General features: G+C 36.7%; 2 protein-coding genes across 2 annotated transcripts; both read right to left on the minus strand.

Annotated features, from left to right (window-relative positions):
* Positions 1-1,899: 1,899 nt before the first annotated feature.
* On the minus strand, positions 1,900-17,342 carry LOC132168213 (ankyrin repeat-containing protein NPR4-like). The gene is made up of 3 exons (XM_059579336.1): positions 17,332-17,342; positions 16,777-17,204; positions 1,900-2,537 (listed from the first exon to the last, which is right to left on the minus strand). Exons 2-3 carry the CDS (start codon positions 17,182-17,184, stop codon positions 1,929-1,931), a joined length of 1,017 nt encoding a protein of 338 aa, XP_059435319.1. The 5' UTR covers positions 17,185-17,204; positions 17,332-17,342; the 3' UTR covers positions 1,900-1,928.
* Positions 17,343-18,624: 1,282 nt separating this feature from the next.
* Positions 18,625-19,212, minus strand: LOC132167998 (uncharacterized mitochondrial protein AtMg00810-like). The gene has a single exon (XM_059579058.1). It carries the CDS (start codon positions 19,210-19,212, stop codon positions 18,625-18,627), a length of 588 nt encoding a protein of 195 aa, XP_059435041.1.
* Positions 19,213-19,695: the final 483 nt, after the last annotated feature.

The following is a 19,695-nucleotide window of genomic DNA, read 5'->3' on the forward strand; positions in this document are numbered from 1 at the left end:
TTAAAAGGGTGATTCCTCATTTAGCCTTCAGTTGGTTAAATATGAGTAATTGCCAGTAACCCTGCCAGGTTGGTTAAGGCCAGTTTTTAAGGTGTTACAGTTAGAATGTACAGCTCTCACATCAATGGTCAAATAAAGCAGCAAAGATTTTAGTAAAGTGATTGTGTTTATGATAAAATGAAGTGTATGCAAAAAAGTTAATTTATTTCACCTACTTATACCACATCATTTTAGTTGATTAACTTTTATAGTTTTTTTTTTTTTCTATTCAAATAAGGGAAAGGGATCATACATTAACAAAATGATGGCCAACCCAACAACAAAGCCCAAATAGAAAATGCAGTATATAAACAATAACAATATCAGACAGTAGGTTATGGTTTCATTTATAATCCCAAAAGAATCATAAACAAGCCGAGCCTTTCCAAGTGTCGCACAAGGTAGTAATAAGTGGTAATAGGACTCTGTAAAGAGTTCCAAGCGATGAAGGCGACAACCACAGTTAAGAGGAGGTTGCAGGAAAGGTACTGCAATAAACCAGTTGTGAGCCGTTGAAGGACGAACACCGGCCAAAAAAAAGTTCTGCCCACAGGATAAAACTAGATCAGATCCCGAAAAAAAAATAATAATAATAAAAAAAAAACCACATACAATAGAAAATACAACAAAAAGTACAGGAAAAACATTAGAAAAACTACAAGCAAAAAACAACCACTCAAAACAGCAGCACTGGTAGAGGAGGAGCGGTTGGAGGTCTCTGGGGGGCGCATGAGATGCACTCGCCGGCGAGTGTACACCACACGTTGGCGTGTGGGTGATGGGACACAGAGCTGCTAGCGGCGATAGAGAGCTGGGGAGGCAAAGGAGGAGCAGGATAAGCACGTATGGTGACGGGATTGACGGGGGAGAGAAGGTCGGGTTTTGAAGAAACCCAATCTATATCCCAGGCGTGTGGTGGATGGCTGAGGTAGGGCTGCGGGTGCTGGATGGCAGAGGTAGGGCAGTGCAACAGTATTGGAGTGGTCGTGGACAGCGGAAGGCGAGGGAGGAGGACGACTATACTGAGGAGGACGAGAGGACAAAAAAACAATGGAAAAACAACAAAAAACCATGGAGAAAAAGGCTGGGGGAGGGGAGGAAGTGAAAGGAAAAACCTTTCCCTCCTCCCCGGAAACACCGCACAAGGCGGTGGAAGTAGTCTCACTAAAGGAGGCGGCTGAAGAAAAAATTTCCAGAGCTTCTCTCTCTATACGTAGAGAGAGGAGGGTTTTCGATTAACTTTTAAAGTTATTCCATCATTCTTCAACCTATAAAATTTTATTTACAGACGATCTCAAGAGGGGTGGTGAGCAGCACAGTAACGTTCAGATAGTATTCTAGAAGTAATATGGTCCAAAAATAAGTTATGGGGTATTTGTAAAGTAATGTCTAAGGATTTATCTTATGAGGAATTACGAACAAGACTTTATAATACTTATGCCTGGATGGTTTTGTAAATGGAAACTTAACGTTAATTATTTATAATATTATTTTAGTGTTGTATGAAAAAAAGTCGTAAACTCCTGTTGCATTTGTCAAGGTAAACTTTTCTAAGCAATGATGGTATGGGGTGGTTCTCACCCCTAATTTCACCCGAGTTGATGGCGAGCTTGGGTGTGACAAGTATTATATATATCCATTGTCAAAGTAAACAAAATGTTAGACAATTAAACAAAAAAAAAAGAGAAAAAGAGTAAGAACATCTCATGGATTGCTATGTGATGAAATGGTAATAGGTTTGAGAGTAGTATAAGGAATCACAAATACACAACATAACCCAGTTGGAAATTTATCATTCATCCGTCCAATAAAAGGAAAAAAAAAAATGAATATTTTATGTAGCAATTCTTAATGGAATACGTATAAATTATACAACAAAATGAATAAAGTTATACCCACTTCTCCATTTTCTTATCGACGATGCCTGGTCCGTAAGTTGAGATGAACATGTCAGCAAGAAGGGGGAATTGCATCAGTATAAATAAGGTAATGGGTACACTAGCCAAACAAACTATAGGAATGAAAGTCCATGATTGTCCTTGTAACATAATTAAAAAAGCGGCAGAAAAGGCTATCATCATGGCTACAATGGAGAAGAAAAGAGTGGAAAGGCCTATGATCATCTTTCTTGGCAAAGATTCAAGAAAATCGCCTTCTGCAAAGCGTGATGTTAGGATTCCTAAAAACATCAAGATTGAAGTAGTGGAGGAAAAGAGGGACAATGCATCAGATATTATAAAGAGCATGAAAAATTTTTCATGTAAGAATATTGGGATGCCTGTATCTCGGTTGTTACTGCCTGGAACGGTAAAAACTGCAGCAAACATAATAGTAATAATGAGAGCACTCGCCACTGAACAAGAAGTTGATGTGTCCTTCATCCATTGCTCTCCCTCTTTCATCAAGTTCTTGTGGCTCTTTGTAAACAATTCCCTAGGAGTCAAACGATCATTGTTGAAAGATTCTTTAATCTTTGGGGGGACAATGCTCTCCACCTCCTGCAGTGTTGAACTAAATCTTATAAGTCCCATCTTATCCCCAAAAAAATATAAATAATACTCTTACTCACTCAAACTTACACTTAAATTATAATGTCCCCTCAAACTTTAAAGAGTTGCAATTGACTTCTCAAACTATCTAGCCCTTTTCACATAACCTCTTCCATTTATAAATAACAATAATACTTCCGCATCACATAAAAAAACTATGGGCGGGAAACCATGTCCAAGGTTTTTTATTTTTTTATTTTTTTATTTTTTATTTTTAATTGAAGGGCAAAATTGTATTTTTTTGGAAATGATAGGGTAAAATAGATATTTACTCATTTCCATCAAATTTAACAGAAAATTCTAACAAAGATGACAAAGTAATTGGGGGTCAATTGAATTTTTTTTAAGTTTGGGAGGACATTATAATTTGGGTGTAAGTTTTAAGGAAGTACAATTAAAAAAAAAAAAAAAATTATGAAAGCTACTAATATATAAACTTAGCACCCTATTGGTCAAAGACAATAGAATAAAGATGGGAAATTTAACCTTATATGTGGGAAAAGTAAATATTAACATTATAGCTTAATATGTGAAATAATTAATTGAAATGAGAACTGAATTATAAAGATAAATGATTTTAGATCATTATTTATCCAAAAGTTTAAAAGAATGTGTATTATCATTTAATTAATATTCTAAATAGATACTTTAACTTTATTTACTTTATCCCAAAAACTTGAACTTTATTTGATTTGTTTTCTTAGGCACTAAAGCATCTAGACTTTTAACATTCATGCACAAAAAATTCTACGCTGTTCAGGTACTTTACGTATCTTCTCAAATGATATAATTCCCAATAAGCCCCTACTCCTATTAGTGTACATCAAATGATAATATATATATATTGTGTGCAAAGTCAAATATTAATTATAAAACTTTCGAGTAATAAAATATTTGTAACAACTAAGAAATGTCTAATTAAATTAGTGACATGTCACAAAGATTGATGTCCGAATAATTCTAGAAGTTACTTTTATGTCCCTCAAAAAATGAGGTGGCTTTTAAAATCATCATTAGATCAAAATTAAAAAATGATCAATCACAAACCTAATAATGATTCTAAGAGCCACATCATTCTTGGAGAAAAACAAGTGAAACACAAGAGTGATTTCTAGCATTACTCCTCATGTTGCTACACTCCGAGTCCCATTTTACAACATAAAAATCTGTTTGTCCATTTAAATGCAACAATTCCAGTTAAACCTATAATTTTTCAAACCAGTAGAGCTTCCTAACCCTTTGCCCCCAGGACCGACTCTTACAGAAATTAAGCTTGATAAAATTCATTCTTGATCAATATTCATGATATTCTTTTAGAAATGATGATCCAAAATGCTTGCTTCCCTTATTGGACATGGATTGAGGATATGGGTGTTGGGAGATTAATACATTGGGGAGAATCCTTTTGTGAGACATAATATAACATGTTGAGACCACACAACCCAAAAGCTTAAGCTCATGGGTTTGGGCTCAACAGTGCTATATTAATCACACTCACACTTCTTATATATTTCTCATGTTGGATTCTATTCTTTTAACACTCACACACACACAGATATATATATATATATATATATACTTAACAATGAGTTGGCAACCTTTTGGAAATAGATGGCTCATACAATCTTGGAATCATTTACAAAAAAATTCCTTCGTGTTCGGGTGGAGATTGACACTATAATGGGCCCATGCCCCACTTGTTGAAAACCGATATGCATCCTATGCCCATTAAACCGTAATGAAATAAAACAATTTTCATAAACAAGCAATATATTTAAGGAATAAGCATAAAAGGGACGAAAATGTTTCCTGTTAAGAATTCTCAAGAATTTCTCGATGTGTAATAGCTAAAGAAGCATGGGAAACTTTGGAAATTACTCACGAAGGAACTAAAATTGTGAGAGCTTCAAAAATTCAGATGTTAGTTTCTCAATTTGAAGAGATTAGGATGGAAGAGGAAGAGACAATTGATGATTTTTATTCTAAGCTTAGCACTATTAGAAACTCTACTATTAATTTTGGAAAGAAAATGACTGATGCTAAGATAATAAAGAAAATCTTAAGATCTCTACCTGCGAGGTTTATACCTCAGATTACTGCTATACAACAAAGCAAAGATCTAGAGACAATGAGAGTAGAGGAACTTGTTAGTTCTCTTCAGACATTTGAACTCACGTTACCTAAGTGTAAAAACTCGAAAAATCTTGCTCATAAGATCAAGGCTACTAAAGATAAATCTGTAGTTCACTCTGGAGATGAGGAAGGAATAGCTATGATTGCTAGGAAGTTTAGAAAATTTTTCAGAAACAATGGAAATTTTAGAACTAGGGAGTCTAAAAATTCTATGAATCCTAGTCATTAGGTTAGAGATAATTATCAATGCATGAATGATGAAAATCAGAAAGATAAATTATCTCGTGGTTGTAAGTGTCATGAATGTGGTGGTATTGGTCATATTCGTGCTGATTGTAGAAATTTGATAAATTCTAAAGGAAATGCCTTTAATATGACTCAAAGTGATAAGTCAGACAATGAGAAAAAAGCTGAAAATGTTGCTAATTATGTAGCTTTTGGGGTTTCTTATGACAGTGAACATGAGGCTAGTGAGTCTAACTCTTTAGATAGTGAACATGATATATGTGATAATGAATCAGAAGCGGAGGGTGATCTGCAAAATGCTTATAATATTCTATTTTTGGAATGCATTAAATTGAAGAAATTAAATTAGCAACACTTGCAGAAACTCAAAGATGTTAATCTTGAAAATGATCAACTTTTTGTTACCTTAACTGATTCACATGCTATTCATAATACTTTGATGTCTGAAAATCACATGTTAATTGCCAAAGTGAAATCCTTAGAGAATGAGCTTAATGAATCAAGAAATCATTTGAAAACCTTCTCTAGTGAAAAGCTAAATCACATGTTGCATAATCAGAAACATTTGTTTGATAGAACTTGATAGTTCCTTCTACAAATGTTGCTTCTCCTTCAAAGTTAATTTTTGTGAAACCAGTTTGTAAAGAAGAAAGCTTGACTGAGAAGAAGGTAATGTATCGTCTAGTTTCAAGAGATGAGAAAGTTAAGGGAATTCTAACTGATTCCTATGTGTCTCGTTCTACACTGAGACGTGCGCATATGCCAAGGAACCAACCTTCTCAAAGGTTCATTTCTACATGTCATCATTGTGGTAAGATTGGGCATATTCACACTAATTGTTTCAGTTAAATAATCATGAGTCAAAAAGAAACTATTTTCGTTCTAGGGATAGTCATGAGGAATTATTAAACATGCTTAGGGGTGTTATCACCTAGTTAAATGACTTGGATGAGTCGCACTTCTGTTCCCAAAATGAAGAAAGTTTGGGTTAGGAATGTTGATACCATTCACCTGTTAAGGGGAAGTGGTATTGGACTCACCTAGTTTAGATGGGCAAAATGCATGCCTAGGATAGACTTTGCTTATATATATATATTTTTTGTCCTAGTATCATAGTTTGTTGGGTGTTTGTTTTTGCAGTTTTAATTTTTTTAGTTGTTTGTTTTTGTTGTTTTTGTTTTGTTTTCTTTTAACATTTTTCTTTTGTGTGCATTTCTATTGTGAAAAAAATAAATAAATAAATAAATTCTTAAAAAGATAAAAATATTTTAATTTGGTTGTTTTTATTTCTTCCTTCTTTTGTCTAATGCACCTTGATAGTCCATTATGTGCTCATGCTTCTTCATGGATTTAATTCCTTGTGTCTTAGAATGTTTTTAATATGCATGAGTTGTCATATCGTTTTAATGGACTATTTTTTGTGGTTACCTAAAGCCTAAGCTTATGTGGTGCATTTTGCTCATGCTTTAAACTATTGCTCACATTTAAGCTTAAATTGAGTTTATTCTTAAGTTATGAGTTGTGTGAGGTAAATATATGAGGGTTTTTGACTAGTTGTACCTATCAATTTGACCATACGCTAGTTAAACCTACGGCTTATATACTCCAACATTTCTCAAAGCACCAATTGTTTAAAGATGCCTTCTCTTTAGGAAAAATTGTGAATAAATAAATAATAAAATATCATATTCCTAAGGAATGTATTTCATTGTGTCAAGCTTGTGCTTTGTTTCAAAAGAGGAATGTATTGGATGAGAGTTGCTAGACCCTAGTATGATAAGGTTTGACTTTTGATTTGATTTACTTGTCAAAACCTTTACTTTGGTGAAACATTCTCCTCAACTTATAAATTGTTAATTCTACTCAATGGATGGCTTACACACACGGCACAAGCGTGGGTTGAATGGCTCTTTTGGCATTGCTTGGGTTAAACAAAAAATGTTCTTGTTTTCTTTAAGTCTCATGTATATTTTAAATATTTTAAGATATTTTGCAATATTCATTACTTGAAAATATGAGTCTTTGATGTATGCATCTTGTGTGTTTTCTTGATTTTTGAGGGGGAGAAAATTTGTTTAAAGTTTCTTGTTGATTATTACGTTTTATATTGAGGGGGAGTTTCTGCTATTCATGATCTTGCATTATCTCATGCATTTTCCTTCCTGTGATCATATATTTTGTTTGTCTTTTTTCCTATTCCACATATGCCTTGATGTTGTTTGTTAAGTGTTTCAAGAAACATGATGCCTTTTGTCAATTTGTGACAAAAAATGGGGAGTATAAAATTGGGGAGATGATGGGTGACTCGTCCGAGATAGATTTTGTCGCTGAAATTGCCAAAGGGGGAGTTTGTAAGTTTTAAGTGTTGGCTAAACGTTCGGTGAGCAAAATGGATTCAAAGTGCCAAATCACTGTGGGCGTCTGAACAAGATTCATAGCCGTCTGGACGAGATTTAAAAGCTGCACAGTTAATTTTATCTCAAGAGCCTATCCTGCAAGCCCGTCTGCAACGGCATCCGGACAACCACTTACGAGAACAATATTTCCTGTGTTTTAAGAGCCCCATCCAAAGGAGCCCATTTAACGTCCTGACGGCCCGTAATCTGCTAGGTTTAATTTAAGTGTAATTGAGTCCTAATTAGACTAGGGGTTTTGGTATTATATATATAGATCTCTACAGATCTGTATTACAACGAATTTCTGCATTAGAATTTGCCATCATGTTCTAAGAGAGTCTATGATATAGAGCGTTTGTTCTCTCTCTTAGAGTGATCGTTATTTTTTACTTGTTGATTGTTGATGTGAAGTCAACCGGAGTTCCTGTGAAGGGAGATCACGTAGAAGGATTGTGCCACCTGTCTCTGGAAAGGGCTACTGCGGTAGAAGGCAAGTGGGTCGCTTATCTTATAGAAGATCGTGTCAATTGCAAAGGATTTGTAAGTGTGAACGTCTTGTAATCCTTTATTCTTTTACTGAGTTAGTTGATTTCCTAGGTTTGGCTGCCCTAGAGATAGGGGTTTCAACCCGGTCCAGTTTTCCGGTTTTTGGCCAAAATTGGGAACCGAAACTGGGCTACTCGATATTTGATTTTGGGAAACCGGAACTGGGAACCGCGGTACCCCGGTTTGTAACCGGTTATCCAGACCGGGTAACGGGTTTTTTTTTTTAAAAAAAAAAATAAATTAATCTTATTTTAGACCAAGAATTTTCATCTCCTTCACGGCTTCACCAACCTATTCGGCCATGGTAGTCAAAATACCAAGCAAGAAATCTAACCCAATCTCAATCAAACAACATTTACATACCCATTAGTTGCAGAAAACCCAACAAAATTTCCTCTCCTTCACAAACCCATTTGGCCATGGCACTCAAAATACCAAGCAAGAAATCCAACCCAATCTCAATCAAACAACATACCCAGTAGATGCAGGAAACCCAAAAAATTTTCCTCTCCTTCACAAACCGATTCGGCCATGACAGTCAAAATACCAACTAAGAAATCCAACCCAATCTCAATCAAACAACATACCCATTAGTTGTAGAAAACCCAAAAAAATTTCCTCTCCTTCACAAGCCCATTCATCCATGGTAGTCAAAATACCAACCAAGAAATCCATGAGACGAGCGAGATGCGAGAGAGAGAGAGAGAGAAAGAGAGCGAGAGAGAAAGAGGCGGATGTGTGCTAACCTAATTCCTAAAGTATATGTATAAAAAAAATATTAAAAACATATTATTATATATATCCACCCGGTTCCGGTATCCCAGTTTTTACCGGGTGCCAAAAACCGGGACCGAAACCAGGGTCTTGGTTTTTGGTTTTTTTGGAACCGAAACCGGAACCGGGTCCCCGATTTCCCGGTTTCTCAGTTCCGATTCCAGTTCCCTGGTAATTTTTGACAGCCCTACCCGGAGAAGTTTTACTTTTAGAGAGTTCTCTAATTGATTTCCTCTTCGTAACCAAAATATATGTGCTGTTTATTGTTTATTGTTTCATATATTTTTGGTTTTTTTTATTAATTGTTAGGTCAGATCTATTTTCGCATAACATTATGTGAAACACTTATACATTCAGAATAGGTGTCGTTTGGAGTCGTATATAGAATTTTCAGAAACGACTTCCAAATTTTGGAAGGATTGAGCGGGGAGAGAGGCGGAAAAAGAGGGACACTGGGTTTCCTTTTCGAGGAGCTGACTAAAAATGGAAAGGTGGGCCAAACAAATCAAAGTAGTGAGTTCGGAAGTAGTCCACGAGTGGGCTACCTAATGGGCTTTTCGGCCCAAGGGGGAGATTCGTTAATGGACGTTCATGTCGCTGTATTGGAAGCTAGTGGAGGTAAAGCCCAGGGCCCCAAAGTTCTAATGTGTGGACTTGGAAACATGTGGCAAGGAAGGACAAGGGCCTGGGAGGGGAGGCAGACCCAAAAACTACATCTTTGGACAAACAAAAAAAAACCATGCAAGCAGAAAGGGAAGAAAGGCCAATGGATCGTGAAGGAGACTAGAAAACTTAATCTGGAAGTGGTGGAGGCTGTTGATCAACTTGCCAAAAGCAATGAGTCTTATAAGTTGGAACTGCCGGAGGCTTGGGAACCCCCGTACAGTTCGTGACGTTCGCCAATTGGTGAAGGAAAAGAGCCCAAACTTTTTGTTTCTTATGGAAACAAAAAGTAGAAAAAGAGGATGGAATGGTTACAGGTTAAAATGGGGTTTGTTGGACTTTTGATAGTGGAACTAATAGGGAGGATTGGTGGGTTAGCACTAATGTAGAAAATTAAGGGATCTTTAGAAGTGCAGAATTTCTACTGTAGGCACATCAATGCAAATGTGAAGTTGATAGAGGGGGATACACTGTGGAGCTTCACTGGTTTCTATGGCAACACAAACTAGACGAAAAGGGCTAAATCGTGGGACCTTCTCCAGTATCTGCAGCAAATGTCTTCCACGCAGTGGCTATGCGTGGGTGACTTCAATGAAATAGTAGTACAAGATGAGAAGGTTGGGGGCTCAATTCACAGAATAGGGCAAATGGAAGCTTTCCGTGAAACCTTGGAGGACTGCCACCTAAGTGACTTGGGATTTATGGGCTTTAAATTCACCTGGTCTAATGACAGGGATGTGGGTGACTTCATAACAGAACGCTTGGATTGTGCGGTGGCCACTGAAGATTGGTGCAAATGGTATGCGGATGTTGGTGTCCACGCACTGGCCGCACAGTCTTCGGATCATAAGCCACTTGATGTCATTTTCCATTGGGAGAAGGAGAGGGCCAAGCGCAAGAAAACTTTTAAATTTGAAGCATGTTGTACTTTGGATGCTGAATATCCTAGTTTGGTCGAAGAGGCATGGGTAGGCAGGGATCATGCCTCAACTACCACGGCCACTGTATTGGAGAAATTGGATTCTTGCAAAAGAATTATATCCCAGTGGAGTTCTAAGAAACATGGGAATTTTGCTAGATGGGTTAAGGAAAAAACATGTGACCTTGAACAATTGCAGAAGAAGGAGGAGACAACCAACAGGGACTCAATCAAGAAGCTGCAGGCTGAGATTGACATACTCCTTGAACAGGAGGACATACGGTGCAAACAGCGGGCGAGTCAGAACTGGTTTCAACATGGTGACCGTAACATGTCCTATTTTCATGGATGGGCTAGTTCATGGAGAAAGTCCAATGCTATTGGGTAGATAGAAGACGAAGATGGGATGGTGTGGACTAAGGAGAAAGATATCAGTAATGCTTTTACCCAGTTTTATCAAAGGTTGTTCACTACGGGTGGTCCTATAAGAGTGGAGGAGAGTTTGATTGGCCTGGAGGGCAGAATTATGGCTGACATGAATGACATGCTTACAAAGGAGTTCACCAGGGGAGAGATTGAGAATACTCTATCAAATATGCATCCCCTTAAATATCCGGGTCCATACCATTATGAGGCAGGTTTTTACCAGAATTCTTGAGGGACAGTGGGCATAGACGTGTGTAAGGCAGCTTTAGAATTTTTGAGTCGAGGAATGTTTGATTCTTCGATTAACTCGATGTTCATTGTCTTATACCGAAGGTAAAAACTCCTCTATGTATTTAAGATTACAGGCCAATAAGCCTTCGCAATGTGCTGTACAAGTTGATTTCTAAGTCCAAAGCTAATTGTTTGAAGATGAATTTACATAACATTATCTCGCCCAACCAAAGCGCTTTTATTCTAGGGCACCTTATTATAGACAATATTATGGTGGCGTTTGAGGCTCTTCACACCATGGATGCAAAGCTCAAGGGGGAAAAGGGGCATATGGCCATGAAACTAGACATGAGTAAGGAGTATGATCGATTAGAGTGGCATTCTTTGGAAGCTGTGTTGAGGAAGATAGGATTTGCAGATAGGTGAATCCATCTTACCATGATGTGCGTCCGGACGGTGACCTATTCGGTGCTTATTAATGGACAACCGTACGGCCGGATCATACCATCCCGAGTCATAAGACAGGGCGATCCACTATCCCTTTATTTTTTTCATTCTATGTGCAGAGGGATTAAGCTCTTTATTGGTGATGTCGGAAAGGGAACGGAGGATAATAGGGTTGCCCATAACAAGAGGAGGTACAAAGGTTAATCATCTCTTTTTTGCGGATGATAGTGTTTTATTTTGCAAGGTGTGCATCACTGAGTGGGATCATATACAACAAATCCTTGAGTTGTATGAGCAGGCTTTCGGACAAAAACTCAACCGCAATAAGACCAACCTGTTCTTTAGTAAAAATATTGCTCCGGAGACTAGAGATATTATTACAGTGGCTGCCCAAGTACAACCAACGCAATGTTATGAGACCTATCTGGGCTTACCAGCACTATTGGGCAGATCCAGGGTTCGTGCTTTCAGTGGGGTGAAGGAGAGAATTTGGGGGAGACTTAACGGTTGGAAAGAGAAGTTTCTGTCGGCGGCAGGGAAAGAAATACTCTTGAAAGCTGTGGTGCAAGCCATCCCAACTTATACGATGAGTGTTTTTTTGCCCCGTCAGACATTATGTAGAGAAACCAATTCTATGGTGTCTAGATTCTGGTGGGGGCATCAAACCAATACCTCTAAGATAGCATGGCTAAAGTTGAGTAGTATGGGAATTCTAACAGCTACAGGGGGGTTGGCTTATAGGGATTTGGAGCTCTTTAATTTAGCTCTGTTGGCCAACCAGGGTTGGAGGCTGGTTCAAAATCGTAATGCTTTGGTGGCAACGATCATGAAGGAAAAATACTATCCCTCAAGGTCTTTTATGGAATCCAATTTAGGAGGCAAGCTCTCTTATATTTGGAGGAGCATTTGGAAGGCTAAATCCTTACTGGAACAGGGGCTTCTGTGGCAGGTAGGGGATGGTAGATCCATTCGGGTTTGGCATCATAAATGGCTCCCTAGCCCCTTAATTGCCAAGATCCAGACTCCAGCTCATATGATAGGAGAAGATGCTACGGTCAGTTTGCTCATTGATGAAAACACACACTAGTGGAACTTTTCACAGAAAGGGAGGTTTCTCTTATTTGTAGTTTGGCGGTATGTCCTGGATAGCCTGATAGAATCGTATTGGGGGGGGGGAGGGTACCAAACATAGGGTATTCTTTGTCCGTAGTGCCTATTATCTTGCAAAGAAAGGGCAAATGCAGGGGAAGGGGAGTTATTCCAAGGCATTTGAGCTAAATGCTCTATGGAAGACCATTTGGGATATTCGAATTTTTCCGGTGGTGAAAATATTTTTGTGGAAGGCATGTAGTGACAATTTACCCACGAAGGAGAGGCTATATCATAGGTGGATCATGGCTGACCCAATGTACGTGATATGTGGACAGGAGGTTGAAACGTTGTGGCATATCCTTTGGGCTTGCCCATCGGTGAGGGATGTCTGGATGGAGGTGAGCAGGAAATTGCAGAAGTGTACCAATGATGTAGATGACTTTTGGATCATTTTTCAGAAACTGGTTTTAAAGCTGAAGGACACTGAGGTGGCTACGGTGGCGCGCCAAATTTGGCTAAGGCAAAACATTATTGCGTTTGGAGGGGATTTTGTTGAACTTGGGGAAGTGGTTAGGCGGGCCAAGGAACAAATGGAAGCTCATAACGAGGTAGAGCAACGGAAGAACAACCAGATTAAAGTGAATACAGTTCAACCAGTAGAGAAATAGATAAAACCGCTGATAGGGGGTTGGAGGTGAACTGGGACGCAGCCATTGGCAAGCAACACAACATAATGGGTATAGGGGTTGTGGTGCGGGACCATGGGGGTGGGGTGGTACCAATGCTTGGTGCCAACCAGGGGCGGATCCAGGGGGGGTCGAGGGGGGGCATCCGCCCACCCTCAACTCCCAAAAATCCCCCCTAGTATGGTAAATTTTTTTTTTTTATGTCCTGATTATGCCCCTCTTACTCATGATTATGCCCCCTTCCTCAAGCTCTGGCCATTTTATGCTCCGTTAAAATTTGAAAATTTTTAAGAATTTGAATGTTGCAGTTTTGCAGAAAAATGAAATGTTGAAAGCTTGAAGATGATGAACAGTTCATTTTTCAAATGCACTGTTTTTCATTTGACAATTTTGTACAGGTGCAGCCTGCTTTGGACTTTGGAGTGGAAAAAATAATATTATAAATTAATAAAATTATAATATGTTGTCATTGACATCACACAAGACAAAAAAAAATTATGCCTCCTGGGGATACGTGTAAGACAAGTCCAAGGCCATGGGCCAAGGGGGCAGGCCAGGAGTTAGGCTTGCCAGGCTGCAAATTTAGATCCGGATCTCCTTTAATTAGGGAAAAATTAAAAAAATTTCAATTGAAAAAAAATTGGAAATTCTCCAATTGTTAATCGTGACCCTTCATTTTAAATCTAATGGTCTATAAAATCATTTAAACCTCGGTAAAACAAAAGCTACAATTTAATGCCTAGGTTACCTACATTGAGAAAGATATATTCAAGACTATCAATAATGAAGAAATCATGAAGCGATTCCAAGGTATGAAGACTCGTCGAGGACAATTGCCTTAGTGCTAGTCGTGACAAAACAAATTGTAAGTTATATTTACATGTTTTAGAACATAATTAAAATTTTTGTTGAATTATTCACTTATTCGGCTTGTTATATTTTTGTTAAACTTTATTTTTTGTATTCATTTAAAATAAAAAAAAAAAAAAAAAAAAAAAAAAACCATGCCCCTCGTGGACGAATTTCCTGGGTCCGCCACTGGTGCCAACCAACCAAATATTATGGATCCTACTATGGCAGAAGCAGTGGCTGCTTGGCAGGGGCTGTAGCTGTGTAAATCGCTTGATTTGGATGACATTATCCTGGAAGGAGACACGCTGGAGGTTGTCGTGGAACTACGCAAAGATGGCTACTGTATGAGTAGGTTTGGGCAGATAATGAACGAAGCTAAGCATATTCTATGTAGTATTCCCCGATGGCAGATATCTCATGTAAGGAGGTAGGCAAACAATGTTGCTCATCAACTAGCTCCTTTGGCTTTGAATCTTGTAGAAGACGTGACTTGGATGGGGGATTATCCCCTATGTTTACAGGAGTTTGTCCTGGTAGACCAATCTATTTGATTAATGAGAGAGTCTTGATTAAAAAAAAAAAAAAGGCTGCCCTTTAAATGTTTCAACTTTTCTATCTATCACTCTCTCTTCTTTTGTAAACTCATTATCTCGTGTAAGGAGGTAGGCAAACAATGTTGCTCATCAACTAGCTCGTTTGGCTTCGAATCTTGTAGAAGATGTGACCTGGAAGGGGGATTATCCTCTATGTTTGCAGGAGTTTGTCCTGGCAGACCAATCTATTTGATTAATGAGAAAGTCTTGATTTAAAAATAAAAATAAAAAAGGCTGCCCTTTAAAGGTTTCAACTTTTCTATCACTCTCTTCTTTTGTAAACTCATTTACAGCGAATGCATTTTATGCTACTCGGCACCTCTACATATTCTGATTTTAAACAAACTAAACAGTGACTTCATGAGATGTTGGAAACCATAACATCATTTACAACCAAAAATACATGTTGGAATAACTTTCTATCAACTAAAACAAGTTCTTAAAACCAAAGAATCTCAATTCGTTTCTTTGATTCATGGGAATTCCTCAAAACTTTGCTTATTATTATTATTTTCTTTTTTTCATGAATTATAAAGTGATGGAAACTAATTCCTTCACTCCTTGAGAGTAATGGTAGATCAAAGCTTTATGCACAACTCTCGAGAGACCCTTTTATATTCTTCCCAATTCTTTTATGCAATGCAGGACCACGTGTAGAAGGAGAAAAAAACTGAATTTTATGTGTCAAAAGGCCCATATGGTCAGTCATCCTTAATTAGTGGGCATTTAAGGAACCAAGGAAAGGATCTAAAGGAGATGTAAAACTTAGCTCCAATAGGCTTCAAGTTTCTGGTTATCTCATAAGTTCATCGCAAGTCCAATTAATTATAATTTTAAAGCTCTATAAAATCATAATTTTCTTCTAAATTTTATATAATTACAAAAGAGCTCCTTGATTAATGTACTAATGCATACAAATAAAACCCTCCATGAGATGTCCGGATTGAGATCCCCTCCAATTATTCAAAATTGGAGAATCTCGTGTTATGGCCTTTCATTTTAAATCTAATGATCAATAAAATGTAAACTGCTTTTGTATAACCAAGGCATTAAATTTTGATTTTAAGTTAGCTTTTGTTTTACAGAAGTTTAAATGATTTTATAGACCATTAGATTTAAAATGAAAGACCATGATTTCGTAACATGAAATTCTCCAATTTTGAGTAATTGTAGGGGATCTCAATCCCGGATTTAATCATATCATTATTTGCGATAGTCTTGAACCAAATTCTTTAGAATTCCCTTTAAATTTAAGATTCTCAAATTCATAAATCTCTTCCGTTCATCTCATTTAAACATCTAAAATAAGCGATGTTTTAGCATTTAATGAGGAAACGTGGCTTATCAAATTCATTGAAGATAGTTTCCTCATTAAATTTTCTCATTAAATACTGAAACATAACTTATTTTAGACACTTAGTTGAGATGAACCGCTAAAATTTATAAATTTGAGAATCTCAAATTTAAAGAGAATTTTAGGATATCTCAGTCACTTTACTAAAGTTACCAGGCCTAGACTTAAATGATCAATTCCATTGAATTATCCAAGCCTCCTGGACAGACTATGGATGCCATATGGAGAATAAGTGTTCCCATAGTACTCAATACAACCGCCAAAAATATCAAGAATATTGATCATATAAGATCTCACTCGCTCGTAAATTAAAGTGATGAACATTTCATATCTAAGTTCACTATTTTCTGGAAATTAAGAGTCTTCACAATTAGTAGATCTATGAAATGCGTTCAAGTGGTAGCTGTTTATAGAACACATTTTCATGGTGGTCCAACTCAATGCATTCCACATGCATCAAAATGTTAAGCAGAAGTCTCAACTTCAATGATAAAGACAAATCGGTATCATAATTAATAAATCTGTTATAGTCATTGCAAATAAAATGCCCAATTTTATTACTGGTTATGAACTCAAATTTACAAGTTATAAGGAATTGTGATTTAGATATTATGTGCATTAATTACACTTAAAGCACCTAGATCACCTACAATATAACTTAGAAATATTCAATTCATGTCATGAATCACAAATAGCCGAAAAATATAAGTATAAAAAATAAAAACAAATTTTATTTAAGAAAATAGATGTCAATTTGGTTTTTTGGGTATACTAATTCTAACTGCTAATATTCAAAGTAAATGAGAAAAGTTTGAGATGAGAGAAATGACCTTAAACCATTGTAGTTCTCTTTGCATCTGCAAAGCTGCACCTGGGATTCGATTAAGTAGAATCGAAGCTCCTCTCATCCCTGCCATATGTAGTATGTTGTTGCCTTTTTTATCAATCTGAGTTGTCATAGTTTTCTTCACACCAAGCCTGTGTATAAGGCTAAAGATTTTTGCTTGACGATGTCGAACAGCTAATGAAAATATGGATGACCCGTTTTCATTACGGCACCAAACAAGATTTTGATTTGTTCTGACCATACCAAAAACAAATTCAAAATTCCCTTTCTCGATAGAATGCATGATGGCACTATAAACGCAACCTTTCCTCCTTTGCTCAATATTTGAAATTGATACTTCTTTGCACATGGAATCCAGAAGTTCATGGGATTGGACATGGACTAACTTCATTTCATATAAATCATTGATTCCTTTATCAACAATCGAAACAATGCTAATTTAGATAGATGAAACTATAATAGAAATAATAATAATAATAATAAAAATAAAACGGCTTAACAAATTAAGCCGGGTATGGTATTAATTTAATCGACATACTATACCCAATAAGTTAAGGAGATTTGAAATTAGTTGGCGCAATAAAGCTTGCACTGCAAAATAAAAACAAAATTGCATCACTCATACACAGTCGAAAATTATTACTAAAACAAAATTAAGAAATAAAAATGACCACGGTAAAAGTGTTCAAAATATATATTTTTACTTTTTTTCAAACAAATTAAAAGTATGAGTTTATGGATAAGATGGTAGATAATATCTGATCAACTTCAAATTATTGAGTTGAGTGATATCAACAAGCATTATACTAGCTTTAACTCTACCCGTTATATACATGTATGCAAAAGACTATGTATTAATTAAAACCCGATATGGATAGAAAAATTATTTAGTTAATTGAACAGTTAATCAATGGTGTAGCTAAAGCGAGAAAAAAACACATTTCTGTTTCGAACCCCTGGAATTCCACAAAAAGGAGAGAACAATCAAAGAAAAATTTCTTTTGTTAAGAAGGACTGAATTTTTTTGTTTTCATATTCTATGCTCATTTGTATGCCAGTTTGCATTCAAGTTTCCGTTTGACTCGCAGCCATTCAAATGTCTTTCAAGTGCCCATTTATCGTAGCCCCTCTGCGTTTTGAGCCATGCTTCTTAACAGGAAAACAAGTTGAAAGAGAAAGACTGATTCTCATTCATACAATGGATAATGTTTGCATTGAAGGATACTCTGTATTTATACTAGAGTATGTTAACAAACTAATCTAACAAACTAGAATATTAACAAACTAATTCTTACACGTAATACGCATTTTACACGTGTAGAATGAATAACAAACCTACCTGTCTAACCATCTTAATGAACTACTTAACTAACTGTAAAACTAACAGTTTAGTTTAATACAGTTTGATACGCCTCTCAAGTGGAATGTTCATCAGTGTGGAAAATATTGATGACGTTCAACTTGGACAACAGAGAATGAAAATCTATGCGAGATAGAGGCTTGGTAAGTATGTTTACCAGTTGATGCTTGGACTGTACATGTAATGTTCTAATCAAACCAGCAGCAATTTTCTCTCTCACAATGTGACAATCTATTTCAATGTGTTTGGTTCTTTCGTGGAATACAGTATTTGCAGCAATATGAATAGCTGCTTGACTATCACACAGAAAACTAAAGCTGGTTGAGAATGTGTAAGCTATAAATCTTTCAGTAGAGCATCTAACCAAGTAAGCTCACATGTAACGGCAGCCATTGATCTGTACTCTGCCTCAGCAGAGGATCTTGATACCGTGTGTTGCTTCTTGGATTTCCAAGAGATTAAGGAATCTCCTCAAAAAATACAAAACCCTATTACTGATCTGCGATTATCAGGACATTCGGCCCAATCAGAATCACAAAATGCCTTCAAATGTAACTCTGAAGAAGCTAAGAAGAAGATGCCCTGCCCAAGAGAGGATTTAATGTATCTAAGAACCTTGTATGCAGCATCAAGATGAGGTTTACGAGGACAATCCATGAACTGACTTAACAGCTGTACAGAATATGACAAATCTGGTCTTGTAATTGTAAGATAAACCAATTTTCTCACAAGTCTTCTGTAAGTGGTTGGATAAGAAAGTAATTCACCTTCTTCTCTAGACAACTTGAAATTAGATTCCATGGGAACAGAAGAAGGTTTGCTAGCAAGCATTCCACACTCATCTAAAACTTCTAAGGCATACTTCCTCTGTGAAAAGGAAATACCCTTTGCACTTCTTCCAATCTCAAGTCCTAAGAAATATTTCATTTCTCCAAGATCTTTCAAACTAGAAACAGAATTGAGATCTTTAGTAAGCTCTACAATGGCTAAGCTGTCATTACTTGCTATGACAATATCATGTACATAGACAAGTAAGATAATAAAAGAGGTTTTCTTCATTTAAGTAAAAAGAGAATAATCAGACATGGATTGAGTAAAACCATGCTGTATAAGAGTAGAAGAAAATTTAGAAAACCACTGCCTAGAGGCTTATTTGAGACCATAAAGAGATTTCTTAAGCTTGCAAACTTTAGATGAATCCTTCAATCCAATACCAGGAGGTAACTTCATAAAGATCTCTTCATCAAGAGGACCATGCAGGAATGCATTATTGACATCCAATTTGTTGGGTTTTGAATTGCCAAATTCGGTGACAAAATACATTCATTTGCAATCCCGTCAGCAGTGCATACACGAGGTGTTGTGTCAAGAGAAGACCTAGAAGATGTGGTTAAGCTTAACCAATCATAATAGAAGACCTATATGATATGGTTAAGTTTAATCAAATCGGAATTCTTTAATTAGAGTTAAAATAGGATTTGATTAAATTTCGTATCCTGCACATGTATCAGTATTCGGACCATAACTTTCGGCTCAAGAATC

The sequence above is a fragment of the Corylus avellana genome, chromosome ca1, assembly GCF_901000735.1.
Source record: "Corylus avellana chromosome ca1, CavTom2PMs-1.0".
NCBI classification, from domain to species: Eukaryota; Viridiplantae; Streptophyta; class Magnoliopsida; order Fagales; family Betulaceae; genus Corylus; species Corylus avellana.